Genomic DNA, 23,725 nt, shown 5'->3' with positions numbered 1-23,725 from the left:
AGTGCCCATATTTCCAAAAGCTAGTTCCTCAACTTCTGTCGTTCTTTTCCTACATTTTAGCATATGCCACCTTTCTTTAGAGCCCTCTGAAAAACCATGCCTATTTGCTCCATTCTGACCAGATGACAGTACTTTCTTTTTCAAAAAGAAAATCCCCAGGCACAAAAGCTCTTGGTCAAGTCTGTCATACAAACGTATCTACATCCTAAAAATCTTATCTTTCCTCCCCACCACTCCACCCTTCACATAGTCTAAATCCCCTCCCCTTTCATGTCATCCTACAGGAAGCTGTTCAACACATTCTCCCTACTCCATCTGAAATCATCAGCCTTACCCTTCTCTACTGCTTTCCCCCCAAGTATTACACAAGTCACTCTCATCCATTTAAAACAAACTAACAAATCATACAAAAAGTTTCCCTTCATCTCAGCTGCTTTTCAGTGCTTAAAATGCCAGGAATCTGACTTCATATCGCACTGCCACCCCAACAGAATCCTAACTGTGACTCCCCAATCATTCCCCTGCACATTCCATTTGGCTCCCAGCCCTCACTTTGCCCTTCCCTTACTTCTCATTTTGAAACTTGTGAAGGGGAGCCTTGAACCTGTGACCCTCTTCCCTTACTTAGCCTCTGGAGGTACTAGATCAGGCATGCACTGCTTCCCTTAAACAAAGGGTTGCCCACACTCCACCATAGCATGCTGCTCACCTTCAGCAGGCCTTGAGCACTCTACTCAGCTGCCTCCATAGTATAAATAAGAACCCATACACCAAAAAATAAAATAACATATACACCAACACGGAAGCCCAAGCCCTGACTTCTCTCCTGAAATTAAACATACATCAACTTCTTCCTAAATACCTGGATATCCCACAGACGCCTCAAACTGATATGACCAACAATGAATCCAGTCTCTTTTCTCCCAAACCTGCATTCCTCCTTCCACTGCTCAAGGTATGACAACACTATGAGCTCTTAACCCTGAATTGGTCTGATTCTTTACCTCTCCCACAACATTCACTGGGTCAAAAATCCTTCAGATATTACCTCTATGTGTCACACCAACCCCATCTGCCCTATTTCCCCACTCCCCATTCAACCTCATTTCTCTCACTGGAACAACTTGAACATCCTTTTCATCAGTATTCTCAATGCCCAAAGCCACACTCTGCACTATTTCCAGGGTACCAGCTAATGTAAAATCTTATCATCCTACTAGACTCTTCAGAGACTTTCCACCACCATCAAGCTAAGAGGTTTGGATTTTACAGCGCTACAGCTGGTCCCACCATTCTCAGGCCTTTACTCATTGAGCTATTAATAATTAATACTAGAACTATTAGGTTTGTTTTTAGAACCAAGATGCCCCAAACACATTTATTGAATGCATAAATTTGATCATGACTGGCCAGGAAAATATACATACCTATATTACACGGTCCAACCCAAATATTATGAATTTTGACATACCCTAAACATACTCCAACCTTATTCTTAGAGCTTTTACAAATGAGGACAACAAAGATTTTGATCCACACTATGAACACAAGGCAGGGAGATCAGCAAAGACTTTTAGATACCCCAGCCTCAGCTGGTAGCTCTCCAAAGCAAGTCTCACTGACTTTACCAATGTTCCAAGAGTTGCAAAGATACACAGAAGGTTCAAGAACTTCACTGTGATTATGTTTCCTTTAAAATTGTTCATACCCAAGGATTCAGAAATGCTAAATAACACTGGTTCTGTTTACATATTTCTTCTGACACACTTTAAACTGACAGATTGACATTGATTTCAAGGTTTCAGGAAAATAAAAAGTATAGCTAGTCCTCATGGGACACTTTAGGACTACTGCCATTCTTCAATTAACTGAACCTGTGAGGTTAACAATCTGACACTTCTCACAGGTCAAATTTTGTTTAAAAAAAGTCTACATGATCATTAAAATGTGTTTCTGGGCTGGGGATGTGGCTCAAGCGGTAGCGCGCTCGCCTGGCATGCATGCGGCCTGGGTTAGATCCTCAGCACCACATACCAACAAAGATGTTGTGTCCGCTGAAAACTAAAACATAAATATTACAAAATTCTCTCTCTCTCTCTCTCTCTCTCTCTCTCAAAAAAAATGTGTTTCTAATACAGTACTAGAATTGTGCCATTACTATTTATTAGATTGTTGAATATTTGTCACATGACAGACACTTTGCTGAGGACTTTTGTGCATGATTTATCTAATCCTCAGAAAGCCGTTAATTAGGCATTAATGGAGCTTAAGAAAGTTAAGTGAACTGGCCAAGGCCATAACAGTAACAACCAGCAGAGGTGAGATTCCAGACCACCTGCGTCCAACTCCAATGACAGACTCTGCTTTGAATCGCTATATAAATTTGCTTAGTATTTGACATCTGGGCTTCCTAAGGGCAATAGGTTGTCATTCAATGAACACTAAGAATCTGGCTTTGGTACCAAGTTAAAGAAGACCAAACATAAAGAAGACCTTAACACTCAAGGAATCCATGGGATTTGGAGGCAACATAGCATGGTGGATACAACACGGGTCCTGGAGACACACCGTCCAAGTGTATATCCTTGCTTTACCAGTATAGCATGTGACTTTGGCCAATGTACACCTTAGTTTCCTCACACATACCTTCCTCACTGAAGATGAGAACTACATGAGTTAATTCACATAAAAGCACTTTACAACAGTTAGCAGCACATTTAAGTAAGTGTTCAATAGTTGGATGCAGTGACACACACCTGTAATACCAGACTCGGGAGGTTGAAGCAGGAAAATCACAAGCTCAAAGCCAGCCTCAGCAACTTAGAGAGGCCCTAAGCAACTTAGGGAGACCCTGTCTCAAAGTAAAAAACGGCTGGGGAGACGGATCAGTGGTTAAGCGCCCCTGGGTTCAATCCCTGTACCAAAGGGAAAAAAAGTAAGTGTTCAATAAATGTTAGCTACTATTATTATCGCTACTGGTACTATAAGCAGCACCAGTGAACTAGGACATTGTAAAGTAATGTGTTAAAGTACAATAACAAGGGCATAAAAGACAGAGCCCAACAAAGCCTGAGGGAGGAAGAAAAGTGCTTATGAGGAGGAGATGCCTAACCTGAGTCTCAAAAGAGTCTTTGAAGAGAACTCAACTGAGACTAAGAAGAGATGGGCAAGAGGAAGGAGAGAAATGTCTTCTGAGTCAGGGAGAAACAAAAATCCTGAGATAAAGAACAACATGATTTTTTTCAGAGAAATACAAAAAGTGACTTGGTGTTGCTAAGGACTCTATAAAGTCAGAGTGTGACAGGAACTGAGAAAAAAGAATCAAGATCAATGACATCATAGAGGACATGTGTTAAGAAACCTGAATTTTTCCTGGTGTCTCACACCAGCCAAGTGTTCACAATAGGTTTACTGAACTGAAACGTCAAGCTTGAAATAATTTGGCCATGGACTTAAGTTCAATAACTTTATTGTACTCTAGATTATAAAAACCTGTTTTTATAATAGCAGCTTTTTCCAAAACTGGATTTACTCAGAAAAGTTACAGCACAGAACTGTGTAGGTTATTTTAATTTGGAGTTAACCTCAAAGAACAAGTCACTGTTTCAGTTATGTGCTCTGATACCACATTTTCAATAGATGTAATCAGAATAGCATTGGCACAAAATCCACATACCTGAGTATAGGGTGATATAAAACTGGTGATACACACTAAGCCAGCATCTGCAAACAGCTTAGCAACTTCTGCAATGCGCCGAACATTCTCTTCTCTGTCTTCAGGACTAAAGCCAAGATTTTTATTAAGACCTTGACGAATATTGTCACCATCCAAAGTGTAGCATGGGATGCCATGGCAAACCAAGTACTCCTCCAAAGCCATGCTCACAGTGGTCTTCCCTGCCCCAGACAAGCCTAAAAGTAAACAGTCCAGAGAGATTCCACATGTAAAGTTAGAACAGTAACTACCAAAGAATTTTAATAACAGGCTTAAATGTATTCATGATTCACATAGGTCTCTCAGGAACATTCTTATCCAATATTTTCATTTGAGATTATTTACCTAGTCAATAAACACTTGTTTTTGATTACATCTCTATGTCCAAAGGTATTCTAGAAGTCGTCAATAAGTTCTAAAATGATTGGGTATGTTTTTCATACTTTGCCCTCTTATTAATACTAAAATACCACCAATTTAAAAAGTTTAATTCTCAAATTATTTATAAAGGAATAAAAAGAAAGGACAAAAGTAAGTGAAATATTAAAAGTTAGCTATATATTGCAGGATCATCACCTAATACAAACTACCATGATAAAAAGTGTACGTACAGGACCAGGGTTGTACCTTGGTGGTGGAGTGCTTGCCTAGCATGTGTCAGGCACTGGGTTTGATCCCCGGCACCACATAAAAATTACAAAAATAAAATAAAGCTATTGTGTCCATATGCAACTAAAAAAAATTTGTTAAGTGTATGTACAATATTATTTTGTATTATACAATTTATACAAATAATTTTAAGTATTTGTACAACTTATAATATTCTTAAAAGAATATCCTCATTTCAACTCGTTTTCCTCTATAAACAACAAAAGAAAAAGCACATTTATGCACTAATAGTTTAACATTTTAATAAGTATACAATTATACAATTCATAGTCAAGGGAGTTATACGGTAAGAGATAAAATATAAGGTAAGAGATAAAATACTGAAGTTTAATGTGTCAGTGCTCTTGAGAGAAATCATGGTAGCACAGAAGGTTAACTGAAAAAAAGAAGATCAGAAAGGATGACAATGTTGAGAGGATCAAGAGAGCACTGGCTGCTTTATTCATCAAATATTCAACAAGTACAGCAGATTATATTTCCCAAGGATGATGTTGCCATGGTCACATCAAGGGCACAATCTAATGCCCCACTCTTGCATCTGGGCTAGCTTGAAGATTCACCATTAATGGAAAGAATGTACTGAAATGACATTGTGGGTCAGAAAAAACTATACAGCTTCTCTGGGGTCACTGAATTTGGGAGAATTCCAGAGGTAGATGTTTCAATTGACAGTATCAACTGCTAAGTTCCCAACAGATACACAGCATCAGCCAACTAAATCCCCTGGATATCCAGTCCAGTCTTCAGCGACGGCCCAATCTAGCATGACCACAACCAGACAAGGCCCGAGTAAAAGGGGCTGCTGTACCCTCCTGAACTCCCTGCCTTCAGAGTGGTAAGCAGATTAAAATGGTTGCTGTTCTACACCTCTAGGCGTGGGATAATTTGTTACACAACAGTAACTGGAACAAAGAGATAGTGAGGCCCTAAGCAATTGCATTCAGTGAGACTCTGTCTCTAAATAAAATACAAAAAAAGGACTAGGGATGTGCATCAGTGGTTAAATGCCCCTCTCAATCCCTGGTACTAAAAATAGTTCTTCTGGGGCTGGGGCTCAGTGGTGGAGCACTTGCCTAGCATGCGTGAGGCACTGGGTTCAATCCTTAGCACCACACAAAAATAAGCAAATAACATAAAGGCATTCTGTCCATCTATAACTACAAAAAATTTAATATATTAATTTTTTTTAAAAAAGTTCTTCCAATATCAAATGGAAACAGTAAAGTTCCTAAACAAAGAAAAATCTGAACAGCCTCATACATCCTCACAAACACATTAAATGCCAGAAGACAGCAGAGTACTGTTTTTATAATTTCAAGAGAAAGTATGGTTCGAATATACACTTTACCCAGTCAGGCTGTGATAAAATATGAGCAGACACTTGCAAACATAAAATCTCAGGATTCAGATCTCAACAGAAGACATCTTTCAAAAACTACTTAACAACGAAATACAAATTATCATGACTCGATTCAAATAAAGGACACACAAGCAACCATGACATAATAAAAGAAATGATGGTGAGTTCCTGAGTATTAAATACCACAAAAATGTAAAGAAGTATAAAAATTGAAGATGTTAAAACAAAATTATAGGCAGGGTAGTGCATGCCTATAATTCCACAGGCTCTGGAGGCTGAGAAAGGAGGATCCAGAGTTCAAAGCCAGCCTCAAGAATAGCAAGGCACTAAGCAACTCAATGAGATCCTATCTCTAAATAAAAATACAAAAAAAAGGCCCTGAGTTTAATCTCCAGTACCCAAAATAAAAAGTACCCCCCCTCCAAAATGTAAGTGTTACAAACCTAGGCAATTTAAAACCAACAATTTTACAACAATCTAGATCAATTTAAGAATGAGGGGACAAGTAAAATTTAAGAGTGCCGTTTTCTTTCACAGAAAAACATCTGTCTACAACATGTAATATTTTTAAAATGTTGCTTTTAACAATCAGCACAACTTTTTATTTATTTAATTATTTTTAGCACAAATTTTTAAAGTCTGGTAAAGATAGTGTTGACAAAGATACTGGAAAATAGACCCTCTCCCATATTCTTGGTGGTAGTCAATTGATACAAAGTTTTAGTGGACAATTGGCAACATTTTTAATACAATTCCTACATGTGAAAGGATTCATTTTTGTAACTGTAATAATATTATAATTATATTATATTATATATTATTATAATTATTATTATTAATTACACAGAAACATGACATATTCATATATGCAATTAACATTTTTTTGAGGAGCATCATTTTTAAAACTATTCCTAAAATCAATTTACCCTCTAGCCACCCTACTATGGCTAAGCCCAAAGAGATAATCAACGCAAGAAACCATGAGATTGCCACACAAGCTGCAAGATAGAAACTGATAATTTGAAATTCTTTATTGGTCATTCTTTCTCTCCATACAATTAACACTGTTAGCTCCTTGAAGCAGAACCAGACTTTATTTGTACTCAGCTTAGAGATTTTGGTGTGGTTTCTATTAAGAGATGGTTTTAAGATGCATTCTGCTATTTCCCCCCTTATTTAACAGCAATACTACAAAAGAACAAAAGGAATTAACAAAAGAAAACATTTATTATTATTATTATTATGCAACTATGTCCACTACACATTGTTCCTGCTCCAAAGACAAGAACTATGTCTACTCCTAATCCAAAACTATTGATAAGCACTGCTTTTAAAATAAACTGGTTTCTCTCTTGACCATACCTGTTAGCCAAACTGTGCAACCACGAAAGCCACCTCTGGTCCCCACCACCTGACCTCTCTTGTTTCTGCTGACATGGTGAGCTTGATAGGTGACATTAGTTGCTCTCTGCATTCCCTGGGGGGGAAAAAAAATTTAAAAATGGTTTCACTTGCATCCATAACAGATAAACACACACTCCTTGCAACCATACAGTTATGCCAAAAACAGGAAGAAATAAACTGCCAGCCTTGTTTTCTTTATAGGATGGGCATGATGTGCAATATTTCCCATACACCAATTAATTTAATCCTTATAGCCATCCAATGACACAGGTACTCATATAAAGATGTTAAACCTGAGGAAACTAAATATCTCCCAAGTAACGGAAGAGTGGTGGACTCCAGAACCTAGTCTTCCCACACATTCATTTATTCATTTATTCAGTCATTCAACCAGTATTTGCTGAGGTCCAATTAGTGTGCCAAGGAAAAAAAGATCCCTCTCCTAATGGAGCTTACACTCAACAAGAGGAGAATGCAAATCAGAAAAACTTATTTAGGAGAGTATTATACAAAAATAATAAAACCAGATAAGAAAGATCAGAGAGAAAGGGAAGGAGTGTCTATTTCAGAAGGATGATCAAGAAAGTCCTCTGAGAAGGTGGCAATCAGCAGTCCCCTTAATGCAGCATGGAAGAGTTGCCTACAGATACCATGAAGCAGTTGGGGGGGGGGGGGGGAGTGAAATGCACTGATTATAGCCTGAAGTTTTCCCAACTTTTCTTTTCCTTCAGGAACAAAAAGGGCATAAAATTACTGAGGCCTTAAAAGATCTAAAAAGACTTTTCTTAAAGAAGATATAAAAATAGCCAATAAGCACATTAGATGACAATATAATTAGCCACCATGGAAATGCAAATCAAAGCCACAATGATATAACACTATTCCACAAGGATACCTACGATAAAAACAACAGACAATAACAAGCACTTTGAAGAACTGGAGACACTGGAATCCTCACATATTTGCTGATGGAAATGTCAAACCGTACAGTGACTTCTCAGAACAGCAGTCCCTCAAAATATTAAACATAGAAATACTACATGACTAAGCAATTCCACCCTAGATATGTACTCACAAGAAATAAAATCATATTGCCACATACAACTTGTACAGGTGTGCCAAAGCAGTATCATGTATAAATGTCAAAAAGTGGAACCCAACTGTTCCATTAATAAATTGCTGGATAAACAAGATGTAAACAAAGTTATGCAGTATAACCATACAGCGGAATATCTCTTGGCTGTAAAATGAAACACCAGTACAAGATAAAACATGGCTGTCCTCAAAAACAGTAAGCCAGGTGAAAGAAACCAGTCACAAAGACCACGTATTATAGAATTCCATTTATATGAACTGTCCAGCATTGGCAAATCTATAGACGTAAAAAGATCAGTGGTGGCCTCAGGCCAAAGAGGTTGGAAAAAAGAGGGAATAAATGCTTCTGGTTGTAGGATTCTTACTGGGGGTGATAAAAATGTTCTAAAATTGACTGTGGTGATAAATGCACCAATCTGTTCAGATACTAAAAACCAGTGAATTTTACATTTTAATGGGCAAGTTGAATGGTATGCAAATTACACCTCAAGAAAAATTTTTTACTAACAGAAAAAAATAATTATTGTTAAGACTACGAAGATAGGCAGATATAATCATGGAGACCGGGGAGAATAGGGCTCAGTCCATCTCCAGTGACAAAAGATCACACTATTAAAAGTGTGATGAAAAAAAATCATATGTAAGCTGCATCCTTCATGACCAGTTACTACCTTATTAAAACTAAAAAAAGGGCTGAGGTTCTGGCTCAGTGGTAGAGCACTTGCCTAGCATGTGTGAAGCACTGGGTTAGATCCTCAGCACCACATAAAAATAAATAAATAAAATAAAGGTCCATCCACAACTAGAAAAAATATTAAAAAAAAAAAAAACTAAAGAACAGGTTATGACCAACTTAAGGGACTTTCCAGGCTTGGAACACACACACAGCACTGAGGCTCTGTCCTTTGGGTGACCCCAATTCACTGTAATATCATTTACACTGCAGTTTTGACATCCCTCAGGGTGGTTCTGCTTAGGTGCCAATAGGAAATTTTCTAACGTGGCAAAGTCAGCACAGGTACACTAAGCCATGGAGGGAAAACCTAATAACCACCCCAAATGCTTAACACCTGAGGAGAGAGGTTTCCAGACCAAATGCAGAAACTCACCTTGGAAAACCCCAGGCCACCTTCTCTCTTGGGACTGTCTACTCCAAGCTCTCTGGAGTATTACTTTCATTCACTTCACTAAGTGAAGGAAATGAAATCAATAAAATGCCTATCCTGTCTCTCTCCCACCCAGGAACCCATCACTCGGTTACAGCCTTGATTTTCTCTTCCTATGGAGCAACAACATAATTTATGTTCTCTCCAACAAGTTATATCCTTTTCAACTGGGTATCAATATCCTTCTGGAAAAAAAAATGTATTAGATACTGCTTATAGCTCTTATCCTTAAAGAGAATTTTATCCAACACTCATTTAAAATATTTATTGAATTCATGCTATTTTCTTGACATTCTTCTAGACAGTAGTGAACAATACTGTTACAATCAATTCCCTCAAAATCTCCTGTCAATCAACTGCCACCTGCACCACTACGACCATTGCTGCCGCCTCTGATTCCACTGCTGCCAGCCTGAGGTTGCCTGGAGGTCTTCTTTCTGGGTGCTGCTGCCACAGAAGACACCACTGCCCTGGGTGCAACTGAAGCCAACACTGCTGCTCACCCCCTGAGATCGCTGGGTGACACTGTCCCCACAGCTGCAGCTGCCACAGCAGCCACCACTGCTACTGACCCTGCTGCCTGCTACCAACAACCATTGCCACTACCACTGCTACCACAGCATAGAGAACTGCTTTGGGGGAGACTCCAGGTATGGCTGCACCCATTTTGGGACAGCCAGGGCCTGGGGCCCCAGAGCAAGCAGGTTTACCACAACAAGAGCCTCTGTCTGGGGACTCCAGCCAGGACCTGCACATCCAGTGTGGGGGTGCCTGCAGGTTTGGAGGAGCCTGGAGTCTTCCTGCTGAGAGGGCTGGTGGCCCTTGTCTTGCTACTGCATCTTGGGGTTGTTCCTTTGCACAAGTGTACCCCTAGTGGTCTTCCTGCAAGTAGGAGCAGCACTGAGATCTTGGGACTGCAGCATAGCCAAGCCTGAGGTAACTGAAGCCCAGATCAGTGGGATAGAGACTGGGTTTACAAGGGCTGATCTAGGTTCAGTGATCCCAAAAGACAGAGACAGGGCTGAGAAACTGTTGAACACTAACGAAGACAGTTGATTTTATATTTTATTTTATATTTTATATTATATTTTATTTTATGTTTTATTGTATTTATTATTTATTTATTGTATTGTATTGTATTTATTTTTTGATTCACTAATTTCTCTACCATATTTGGAATAGGATGTTTTTTATGCATCAGTGTGTGGAGGACAATGATATATGAATGGTGTTTTGCATTTTTGTTGTATTCTTATGTCTTTAATTTTTTCTCTTTGTTCTTAGTCTTCCTCTCTTGTCTATTTTCTTGGATTTTTTTTCCCCAATGTTTCTCCAACCAACAGCCAATCTCTATAGGCTCTTCTTTCACTTCTGTAAATTTTCACTTCTAGCTTTTCTCTTCCTCCCTCATGAATATCACATACTACCCTACCTCTGTTCTTTCATCCACCATTTGAAATTGTAAATCATTTTAACAAATTTTCTGTTTGTACTAAAGATATTGAACTCATCACTTTGATTTAATACGAGAAAGCAGTTAGTGGGAGCTAGTAGGATTAAGGCTATTTATTGTGTACGCTGGGTGCTGCTGATAATGGTCTCACCATTAAAACACTAGAAACTTTCAGGGTCACTATAGATCTACAGGGTAGAATTTATGCTACCTTAGACCTATACTTCTACATGGGAAAACAAACTAACAACATGAAAAAACAGGGAATAAAGCGCCCCAAACAAGCCAAGATGTTTCAACAACAGAAGCTACTGATAACACAGTAGAAGAAATGTCCAAGAAGGAGTTCAGTTTGTACATAAATTAATATGTGAAGTAAAGGGTAGTATAAGAAGTGAAATCAAAGAAAAAATATAGGAACTAAAAGAACACTTCAATAGAGTTAGAGATCATGAAATAAAACAAACAGAAATCCTCAAAAGGAAGGAATCAGTAAACCAAATTATAAATTCAATAGAAAACATCACCAACAGAATAGACCACTTGGAAGACAGAACTTCAGATAATGAAGACAAAATATATAATCTTAAAGTAGAGTTGACCATGCAGAGAAGATGGTAAGAAACCATGAACAGAACATCCAAGAATTATGGGATAACATGAAAAGACCAAATTTAAGAGTTATTGGAATAGATGAAGGAGCAGAGATATAAACCAAAGGAATGCACAATCTTTTCAATGATATAATAGCAAAACTTTTCTCAAATCTAAAGAATGGAATGGAAAAATCAAATAGAAGAGGCTTACAGGACTCCAAATTTACAAAATTACAGCAGACCCACACTAAGACACATTATAATGAGAATGACTAACAGAGAATAAAGATAAAATCTTAGAGGCTGTGAGACAAAAAAAAAAAAAATCAAATTACATACAGGGGGAAACCAATTCGGATCTAAACTAATTTCTTATTCCAGACCCTCAAAGCTAGGAGGTCCTGGAATAAATATTTCAAGCTCTGTAAGAAAATGGATGGCAATCAAGAATTTTATATCCAGCAAAATTAAGTTTCAGATTTGAAGATGAATTTAAAACCTTCCATGATAAACAAAAATTAAAAGAATTCACAAGTAGAAAGCCTACACTACAGAGCATTCTCAACAAAATGTTCCACAAGGATAAAGTGGAGAAAAAAAAAAAAAAGTGAAAACCAGCAAAGGGAGGATTGACACTATAGGAACATTCAACCAAATGAGAAGCTAAGACAAATCAAAAACCAGAAACAAATCAAAAGACAGGGAACACAAATCATATCTCAATAATAACCTTGAATGTTAATGACCTAAACTCATCAATCAAAAGACATAGATTGGCAGATTAGATTAAAAGCAAGACCCAACAATATGCTGTCTTCAAGAGACTCACCTTATGGACAAAGACATCCACAGGATGAAGGTGAAAGGATGGGAAAACACTTCTTACTCACATGGATTACGTAAACAAGAAGGGGTTTCCATTCTCATCTCAGATAAAGTAGACTTCAAACCAAAGTTAATCAGAAGAGACAAAGAAGGACATTTTATACTTCTCAAGGGAAATATATATAAGGAGGACACAACAATTGTAAACATTTATGCCCCAAACAATGGAGCATCTACCCATATACAAACAAACCCTTCTCAATTTCAAGAGTTAAATAGACCACAGTACAATAATACTGAGTGACACACATCTCTCACTCCTGGACAGATCTTCCAAACAAAAGCTAAATAAGGAAACAATAGAAATAAATAATACAATCAATAATTTACATTTAACAGAAATATATAAGATATTTCATCCATCAACAAGCAAATATACTTTCTTCTCAGCAGGACATGACTCCTTCTCTAAAACAGACCATATCTTATGTCACAAAGCAATTCTTAGTAAATCAAAAAGAGAGAGAGAGAGAGAGAGAGAGAGAGAGAGAGAGAGATAATACCCTGCATTCTATCAGACCACAATGGAATGAAATTAGAAATCAATGATAAAATAAAAAATATAAGCTACTGTAACAAATGGAGACTAAATAATACATTATTGAATGATGAATGGATAGGAGAAGAAATCATGGATGAAATAAAAATATTCTTCGAGGTAAATGAGAACACGATACAACATATCAAAATCTCTGGGACACTATGAAGGCAATACTAAGTGGAAAGTTTATTGCACTGAGGGCATTCATAAAAAGAATTAAAAAGTCAGCAAATAAATGACCTAACACTACATCTCAAAGCTCTAGACAAAGAAGAACAAATCAATAACAAAAGCAGTAGAAGACAGAAAATAATTAAAATCAGAGCTGAAATAAATGAAATTGAAACAAAAGAAACAACTGAAAAAACTGATAAGTTGGTTTTTTGAAAAAATAATTAAAATAGATAAATCCCACATGGTAACAAAGAGAAAAATAAAGAAAACTCAAATTGCTAAAATACAAGATGAAGAAGGAAATATCAAAACAGACATGTCTGAAATACAGAAGATAATTAGAAACTATTTTGAAAATTCATACTCCAATAAAATAAAAAATATCAAAGATATCAACAAATTTCTAGAAATGCATGATCTACCCAAACTGAATAAGGAGGTCATATACAATTTAAACAGATCAATTTCAAGTAATGAAATAGCCATCAAAAGCCTACCAACCAAGAAAAGCCCAGGACCAGATGGATTCTCAACCAAGCTGTACAAGACTTTCAAAGAAGAATTAACACCAATACTCATCCCTCAAAGTATTCTATGAAACAGAAAAGGAGAGAACCCTTCCAAACTCATTCTATGAGGCTAATATCACCCTGATGTCAAAACCAGACAAAGACACATCAAGGAAAGAAAAGTTCAGACCAATATCCCTGATGAACATAGATACAAAAGTTCTCAATAAAATTCTGGCAAATTGCATACAAAAACATTTTAAAAAGATAGTGCACCACAATCAAGTGGGGTTCATTCCAAGGATGCAGGGTTGGTTCAACATATAGAAATCAATAAACTCAATTCATCATATTAATAGATTTAAAAACAAGAATCATATGGTCATCTCAATAGATGCAGAAAAAGCATTGACAAAATACAGCACAACTTCATGTTCAAAACACTAGAAAAACTAGGGATAGTAGGAACACACCTCAACATTGTAAAAGCTGTCTATGCTAAGTCCAAGGCCATCATCATTCTAAATGGAGAAAAATTGAAAGCATTCCCTCTAAAAACTGGAACAAGACAAGGATGTCCCCTTTCACCACTTCTATTCAACATCATCCTTGAAACTCTAGCCAGAGCAATTAGACGTAAGAAATTAAAGGAATACAAATAGGTAAAGAAGAATTCAAACTATCACTATTAGCTGATGACATAATTCTTTATCTAGAAGATCCAAAAAATTCCATCAGAAAACTTCTAAAACTAATAAAGGAATTCAGCAAAGCAGCAGGATATAAAATCAATATCCATAAATCAAACACATTCCTATATATCAGCGATAAATCTACTGAAAGAGAAATTAAGAAAACTACCCTATTCACAATAGCCTCAAAAAAAATTAAATACCTGGGAATCAATCTAACAAAAGAGGTGAAAGACCTCTTACAATGAAAACTATAGAACACTAAAGAAAGAAATTAAAGAAAACCTCAGATGACGAAAAAAAATCTCCCATGCTCCTGAATAGGCAGAATTAATATTGTCAGAATGGCCATATTACCAAAAGCATTATACAAATTTAATGAAATTCCTATTAAAGTCCCAATGACATTATTCATAGAAATAGAAAGAGCAATCATTAAATTCATTTGGAAAAACAGGAGACCCAGAATAGCTAAAGCAATCCTTAGCAAAAAAAAAAAAAGTGAAGCAGGAGGCATCACAATACCAAACCTTAAACTTACTACAAAGTTATAGTAACAAAAACATCATGGTATTAGCACCAACATAGACTTGTTGACCAAGGTACAGAACAGAGGACACAGAGACAAACCGACCTAAGTACAGTTATGTCATATTTGATGACTGCCATTCTAACAGGAGTAAGATGAAACCTTACTTAGGCCAAAAACATTCATTGGAGAAAAGATGGCCTCTTCAACAAATGGTGGTGGCAAAACTGGAAATCCATATGTAGCAAAATGAAATTAAACCTCTCTCTCTCTTACCCTGCATAAAAATCAACGCAAAATGGATCAAAGACTTAGGCACTAGAACAGAGCCCTGGGCCTAATAGAGAAAAAAAAAAAAAATCTTCACCACGTCGGCCTAGAATCTGACTTCCCTAAAAAGACTCCTAAAGCACAAGAATTAAAACCAAGAATCAATAAATGGGATGGAATCAAACTAAAAAGTTTCTTTTCAGCAAAAGAAACAATCTGTGAGGTCAACAGAGAGCCTACATCATGGGAGCAAATTTTTACCCCTCATACATCAGATAGAGCACTAATCGCTAGGGAATATTAAGAACTCAAAGTTTTAGTTTCTGATTGTGTTTTGTATTTCAGTGGTATCCATGGTGAAATTCTTTTTCATCTTGAATTTTAGTAATTTGACATTTTTGTTTTTCTTCATTGACTGAGAATTTGTCAATTTTATTTATTTTTTTCAAAGAACTAGCTTTTTGTTTTGTCTATTTTTTGAATTTTTTTTTTTGTTGTTGTTGCTTCAAGTTCATTGATTTCAGCTCTGATCATAATTATTTCCTGTCTTCTACTGCTCATGATGTTGATTTGTTCTTCTTTTTCTAGGGCTTTGAGATGGTTAGGGCTGTAGCTCAGTAGTAGAACACTTACCTAGCACATGTAAGGCACTGGGTTTGATCCTAAGCATATGAAAACATATAAATAAAGGTATTATGTCCATCTACAACTAAAAAATATATTTTTAAAAGTTAGGATATTTAATTTGTTACTTTCTATTCTTTTAAAGAATGTACTCAATGCAATGAACTTCTCTCTTAGAAGTGCCTTCATAGCATCCCAGAGATTTTAATATGTTGTATCCCTATTCTCACTTAAGTTGTTTTTGTATTTTGTTTTGATTTGATTTGGTTTTGGTTTTATATTTCATGCCTGATTTCTTCAGCTATCCATTGGTCATTCAATAATGTATTACTTAGAAGCTGTTCCAACACCTGGAGTCTATTTTTTTGTTTTATCCTTGATTTCTAATTTCATTCCATTACGATTTGAGAAATGCAAGGGATAATCTCTATTATTTTTTTATTTGCTATGAGTTGCTCTGTGGCCTAAGATAAAGTCTATTTTAGAGAAAGATCCATGTGCTGCTAAGAAGAAAGTGTATTCAGTCCTTGATGGAGGAAATAGTCTATGTATGTTTCTTAAGTCTAAAGTATTGATTGTAGTTTTTAGTCCCATAGTCTGTTTAGTCTTTATTTGAAGATTTATCCAGTAGTGAGAGAGGTGTGTTAAAGTCACTCAGTATTATTATGTTGTGATCTATTTGATTCTTGAAATTGAGAAGGGTTTGTTTGATATACATGGATAAATGCTCCATTATTTGGAGCATAAATATTTATGATTGTTATGTTCTATTGATATATAATTCCTTTAATCAGCATGAAATGTCCTTCTTTGTCCCTTCTGATTAACTTTAGCTAAAGTCCACTTTATCTGATATAAGGATAGAAACCTCTGCTTGTTTACAAGATCCATGTGAGTGATGTATTTTTTTTCCCATCCTTTTACCCTTAGTCTGTGAATGTCTTTGCCTATGAGGTGAGTCTCTTGGAGATAACATATTGTTGGGTCTTCTATTTGAACCCAATCTGCCAGTCTTACTTTTTTTTTAAGAAGTAAAATCAAGAATCAATAATTGGTCTATTGTATATCCTCTTGTAAGAAGTTTCGGTTACATCACATTTTTATTCATATATATTATGAATAAAAATGTGATGTAACAGACACTTCTTTGTGTGTGTGTGTGTGTGTGTGTGTGTGTATTTATTTATTTTTAGGTCCCAACTTTTTTTTAATGATTTTATTTATTTATTTTGCATTACAATTAATACACCATTATACATTAATTTATCATATCTCTGATTATATATAAGGTATATTGACACCAAATTCACATCTTCATACATGTATTTTATATAATGATGAGAGTCTCCTTTCACCAACCATACTATTCCCCTTCTCCCTCTTTTTCCCTCCCACCCATATTCCCTATCTAGAGTTAGTCTTTCTCCCTTGCTCTCCCTCCCAACCCCATTTTGAGTCACCCCCCTTATATTAGAGAAGACATTCAGCATTTTTTTTTTGGGGGGGGGGGGGAATTGGCTAACTTCATTAGAATAATCTGCCCTAATGACAACCATTTTCCTGCAAAGGCCATGATCTTAATTTTTATTACTGAAGTAATTCCATTGTGTATAAATGCCACATATTTTTAATCCATTCATCCACTGAAGGACATCTAGGTTGGCTCCACAGTTTAGCTATTGTGAATTGTGCTGCTATAAACATTGATGTGGCTGTGTCCCTGTAATATGCTGTTTTTAGGTACTTTGGGTATAGTCCAAGAAGAGGAATAGCTGGGTCAAATGGTCGTCCCATTCCCAGTTTTCCAAGAAATCTCCATACTGCTTTCCAAATTGGCTGCACCAATTTGCAGTCCCATCAGCAGTGTATGAGTGTACCTTCTTCCCCTGCATCCTCACCAGCACTTGTTGTTGTTTGACTTCATAATGGCTGCCACTCTTACTGGAGCGAGATGGTATCTTAGGGTGGTTTTGATTTGTATTTCTCTGACTGCTAGAGATGTTGAGCATTTTTTCGTATATTTGTTGATTGATTGTATATCCTCTTCTGAGAAGTGTCTGTTCAGGTCCTTGGCCCATTTACTGATTGGATTATTTGGGTTTTTTTTGGTGAGTATCTTCAGCTCTTTATATAGCCTAGAGATTAGAGCTCTATCTGATGTGTGAGGGGTAAAAATTTGTTCCCAGGATGTAGGCTCCTTATTCACCTCACATATTATTTCTTTTGCTGAGAAAAAAATTTTTTCATGTAATGTTTTGCCAATGATGCTTTGAAGCACCAGATTTCTAGCTGCAAATTCTTTTAACTTTTGTTTATCATGGAAGGTTTTTATTTCATATTCAAACCTGAAGCTTAATTTTGCTGGATACAAGATTCTTGGTTGGAACCCTTTATCTTTCAGGGTTTGAAATATGTTGTTCCAGGATCTTCTAGCTTTCAGAGTCTGTGTTGAAAGATCAGCCATTAACCTAATTGGTTTACCCCTAAATGTAATCTGCTTCCTCTCTCTTGTAGCTTTTAAAATTCTCTCCTTGTTCTGTATATTGGGCATCTTCATTATAATGTGTCTTGGTATGGATCTCTTGTGATTTTGCACATTTGGTATCCTGTAGGCTTCTAGAATTTGAATTTGTTTCATTCTTCATATCTGGGAAGTTTTCTAATATTATTTCATTGAACAGAGTGCTCATTCCTTTAGTTTGGACCTCTATACCTTCCTGTATCCCAATAACTCTTAAATTTGGTCTCTTTATGCTATCCCTTATTTTTTGGATTTTCTGCTCTTGGTTTCTTATCAGTCACACTGTGCTGTGTATGTTCTTTTCAAGATGATATACTTTGTCTTTGTTGTCTGATGTTCTATCTTCTAAGTATTCTACTCTGCTGGTGATACTCTCATTTGAGTTTTTAACTTTGTTTATTATTTCCTTCGTTTACAGGATTTCTGTTTGGTTTTTTTGTATAACCTCTATCTCCCTGTAGAGTTGATCTTTTGCTTCTTGGATTTGTTTATGTAATTCGTTGTCAAAGTGATCTTTCATTGTCTGCGTTTGCTGTCTAAAGTCTTCCTTGAGACTCCAGAACATCTGACCATGTATATCCTGAAATCTTTATCTGACATTCCTTCTGCTGCAGATGTTACCTCTTCTAATGTTGAATTGTCCTGCATCGTTTGTGGTCCTTTCTTTCCTTGTCTTTTCATACTGCTCACGTTTCTTTCCAGCTCTGTGTGACTGTTGTGTTAACGTTTTCCCCCCATGTATATATTACTCTTGTATAGTTTCAAAATCTCTCTGATCAGCCGCAGAACCTCAATGGTAGCCACACCCACGGATAGATGGCAAGTAAGGTTTTCCAAGATGGATTCCGTCTGTTTCCCACGTAGGGTGTTTGATGTGTGGTGGGGGTGCTGGTGTTACCTTGTGCTGTGTTCAGAGCTCGGTCTGGTGACTCACAAGCAAAGCCTCTGTGCCGCCCACGATGCACCGGACCACCTTCTGTCTATATCTTTTGATTGATGAGCTTAAGACATTGCTTTTCAACGTTATTATTGAGATATCACTTGTTTTCTCCAGTTATTCCGGTTTATTTCTGATTTTTAATTTGAATTAGTTTCTCCTTTGATTGACTATTCCTTTAGTGTAGTTCCTTCCTTTGCTGTTCTTCACATTTTTCATTTCTTCTTCATGGAATATTTTGCTGAGAATGTTCTATAGTGCAGGTTTTCTAGCTGTGAATTCTTTTAACTTTTGTTAAAAGAAGGTTTTTATTTCATCTTCAAATCTGAAGCATAATTTTGCTGGGTATAGTATTCTTGGTTGGAATCCATTTTCTTGCAGAGCTTGGTATATGTTATTACATGACCTCCTAGCCTAAGAGTCTGGCTTGAGATATCGCCATTCTTTTTCATTTCTCTTTATTTCCCACTCTTCTGTATGTTTTCAAATAACCCATCTTCGAGTTCTGCTTGATCAATTACTCTTTTGTCATTACATTTTGCATTTCACACATTACGTTTTTCAACTCCAGAATTTGATATTTTTAAAAAACCTCAATCACTTCCTAAAATTGACCATTTCTATTATTTACTGTTTTTCTTGTTTTATTTAACTATTTATCTGTATTCTCTTGAATTGTTTTCTTAAAACATTATTTTTAATTCTTCTTTGGGTAGTTGATATATCTCCATTTTTTTGTATCAGCTACTAAGACAGTACTGTGTTCTTTTGGTGGTGTTATGTCTCAGTTTTATAAATTTCTCCTTGCCTCACATTGATGTCTGCACATGAAGAGTAAGGATTTGTTTCATTCTTTGCATGCTAACTTTTCTGGGAAAACCCTTCACTCATTAGTCTGTTCAGAGATTCTGGGCAAGTAATTTGGTGTTGACCATGGGTAGGTTTGCTGTGTGGGGAGAGTTTGGAACTTGGATCCACAGGTTTAGGCCTGGAGCCTGAATACCTAGTCTGAGCCTAGGTCTAAGGAATTGACCTGGCACCAGGATACTCGCTGAGCTTCAGCCAGCAAGGGCTGACCAGGTGCTAAGATGGACCTAGTGCTTAGAAAGACAGGGATTGGCTTGAAGCCTCCTTCCACAGCAGATGACTGGCATCAGGATCTGTTGCAGTAAGTAGGATCCTGGGTCTGTTGGAGTTTGAGGCTGCAAAGAACACACCCAGAGAGTGGGGCCAACATGAAGCCTGGGCTTGTCTGAAACCTTGGTAGGTTCTGGAGCTTCATGAACCTACAGTGTATACTTCTAGGTACCAGCCTAATGGCTAGAACTACAGTAGCCAGCTTGGTACTAGGGAGTGGTCTAGACGCTGAACTGCTGTGGCCAATCTGGTATCTGAGTCAATGTTGGGTGGCCTAAAGATGCTATAGTCAGACAATATGGTTTGTCCGGACCTGGGGCTGCAGGATGCGGCCTGGCACAAGGGAAGGCTTGGAGGTTATCTGAAAGTACTAACCTGGAGTCTGAAGCAATACGAATCTTCCCAGTGCTGGGTTTCACTGGAATGGGTACATTGTAAGAGTCTGAGGCAAAGTGTGATGCTCAATTTCCTCTCCTTGTCCCAAGTAGAAGGTAACTCTCTCCAAGCTGTGCTGCCCAGGGCCTGGGGAAAGGGTAATCTGGGTAATGTAAAAACTGTCCCTCCTACCCTTTACATGCATCTTTTCACATGCATCTTTTCTTACTTCTGTGCCACAACAAGGTGCTATAATATCTCACCTGGTTTCCTTAGCTCATGTGAAGGAATTTTTGTGTGAGGATAGTTGTTCCATTCCATTTCTGTGAGGGGATAAGCTCTGGAAACTCCAAAAATCAGATATTTTCCTTAAAAGAATTAATTTCCATCTATATCTTAAACTTCCACACATATTATTTACTCAAACTAGTCTACCTGTGAAGGTGCCTCAGGTTAAGGATTTGTTTTCTGTTATGGTTTTGATAGGCGGTGTCCCTCAAAAGATCATGTGTGAAATAATAAAGTATAGAGGTGAAATGATTAGATTATGAGAACCTTAACCTAATCAGGGCATTACTTCACTTGAATGGGTTAATTAGGCAGTGAGTGTAGGCAAGTAGGGCGTGGCTGAAGAAGGTCGGTCACTGGCACTGGAGGTGTGCCTTGGGGTTTATATTTTGTCCCTGGCCAGCAAAGTCTCTCTGCTTCCTGATGGCCATGTTCTGAGCTGCTTTCCTACTCCACACTCTTCCACCATGATGTCCTACCTCATCTTAAGCAATGGAATCGGTTGGCTATCTATGGACTGAGACCACGGACATTAGGAGCCCAAATAAACTTTTCCTCCTCTAAAATTGTTCTTGTCAGGCCTTTTGGTCACAGTGATGAAAAAGTTAACTAAAACATCTTCCCACTTTCCCCTTCACAATCTTGTACAGGAGAGAAACATCTCCTGGTCACCTGAATAACAAGGTTTATTATCATGGAGTGGAAAATTCTCTAGGATCAAAGGGATAATTTGACAATTTTTTAATAGGCTCATCACAAAATCTATACCTTTATTTCCTCCACTAATCATCTCATTAAACAGATATATTTCAAAAAAATTACACTTTGTTTATTAGCTACTGATGAAAAAATTGTCCTATGGGAAATTGGACCCATTTAAATAAACTAAGGAAACAAAACTTACCAGCTCTGCAGTTCCAAGAATTTAAACAAAAACGTGCGTTTCAGACACAGACATCTGCATCTCTTGGCAAGCAACAGCACCTCTCTAGCTTTAGTGCCCAGCCAAGCTGGCTGAGGAGAAGGGAGCTGTGACTCTGCTGGAAGGGTGATGAGGACAGTGCCACACAAGTTGTGCTGTGGACACCTGCAGAACCAGTTTGGTTGCTCCTTTTGTGCTGGTATGTTTCCAAGTTACTTTGCTCTTGGGCAAGAAAAAACCTGTATCTAATGAATTTTAATTTGTTTTGGTTTTATAAAATATTTGGCGCCTTTCTTATTAAATTGAGCTAGAATGTATAAAAATTACCTGACAAGCTATAAACAATTGAGGCTATGGATGAGAGAAAATACAAGATAAATGGAAACTCTGGTTTAATCACTATAAAGAATGCACCCTATGTGATGGACATCATTATCCAAAATACATGTATGAAGACATGAATTGGTATGGACATACTTTATATGAAGACAGAGATACGAAAAATGGTGTTCTATATGTGTAATAAGAATTGTGATGCATTCTGCTGTCATGTATTTAAAAAATAAAATCAATTTAAAAAAAAAAAAGAATGCACCCTAAGAGTTTCATGCCCATTACATTCAAAACTATAATGGTGGCAACAAAGTCTGGGCATAAGGCGGGTTTTGTTTATATATATTCAGTATTTTACACATTTAAAATGAACCTGCAACTGAGTATAGTGCACATGCCTGTAATCCCAGCAAAACATGAGGCTGTGTTTAAACAGTAGGATCACAAGTTCAAGGTCATCCTCAGTAATTTAAACTAAATAAAAAGGGCTGGGGATGTGGCTCAGTGGTAAAGTGTCCCTGAGTTCAATCCCCAGTACCAAAAATTTTAAAATGAACCTGAATTCGGAGGACTCTAAGATGACCCAATAGAGGTGATCAGCACTCAATCCACAAAGAAAAACCAAAACAATTAACAAATAAATAGCTGCATTTCAAGATGAAGTAGCTGAGAGAGAGCACTGGACCTCAACAAGGGAGAGATGGGAACCCTATGAGACACAAAGACCTAGATGGTAATATACAAACAGAACAAAGCATGAGGCATTAGCTCCTTAGAGGGTGATCGAAGCACAGCAGGGGAAAAGGTGAATGGAAGAGTCCCAGCAGACCCCAGAAGTTCTGCAGTCACCAGAAGCTTGGAGTCCAGCTAGGAAGCTGCATGAAGTCCATATGGTAACTTTGCTTTGGAAAAGAATTATCTCTCCCTTCCAACCCCCAGAGCTACTATAGCCCAGTGCCATCTTGAAAACAGTCTCAAGAGTTAAGAATCCACCTTCCCTAGGGGACAGAAGCCTCTATCCCTTGGATAAACCCATTCCACCATATCTGCACAAAAGGCTACAACCTCATGAACCCAACTAGACTCAGTTGTGCATTTGTGCCCCAGCACTCAAGCCCACACAATACCCTGCACTACAGGGGCCAGGTGGTCTGCCACAGCAATGACTACTACACCCAACACCTGAAAAAACAAAGACCTGGGGCCTATGCCCCCAATACTTCCAGTCTCCCACAGCTGCCAACAACTGCAGGATTTGAGGAAACACATCCTATGGCCCATATCCCTGGCCCCACAATTCTCATTGCTGGAGGTTTCCAGGACCAGCAGCATCCAAACCTGCAAGGCCTGAAGACATGACCACTATGGTCCATATGCCCAGCAATGCTACTATCAGTATCAGGCACAAATGCAATCAGCATTCAGCACATTAGTCTTGAAGTCATATACTGGACCACCTCCCATACATTGCAAAGTCACCATACTACCTCCACAAACACCTGAAGTCTAAACAAATGAGATACTTTCACT

At 37.4% G+C, this 23,725-nt stretch overlaps 1 protein-coding gene across 3 annotated transcripts in view; it reads right to left on the bottom strand.

Moving 5' to 3' along the window:
* PAPSS1 (3'-phosphoadenosine 5'-phosphosulfate synthase 1) overlaps positions 1-23,725 on the bottom strand; it is a 109,363-nt gene that overhangs the window by 70,334 nt on the left and 15,304 nt on the right. For all 3 annotated transcript variants that reach the window (XM_081304738.1, XM_081304739.1, XM_081304740.1), the window contains exons 2-3: positions 7,107-7,221; positions 3,677-3,912 (exon numbers count right to left, since the gene is read on the bottom strand). In XM_081304738.1, the coding sequence (XP_081160864.1) occupies positions 3,677-3,912; positions 7,107-7,221 (351 nt within the window). The remainder of the gene's footprint in view (positions 1-3,676; positions 3,913-7,106; positions 7,222-23,725) is intronic.

This window comes from Spermophilus citellus (assembly GCF_964194105.1).
Source record: "Spermophilus citellus genome assembly, chromosome: 8".
Taxonomy (NCBI): Eukaryota; Metazoa; Chordata; class Mammalia; order Rodentia; family Sciuridae; genus Spermophilus; species Spermophilus citellus.
Note: the sequence above shows the minus strand (reverse complement) of the source record. Positions and strands in the feature narration are given on the sequence as shown.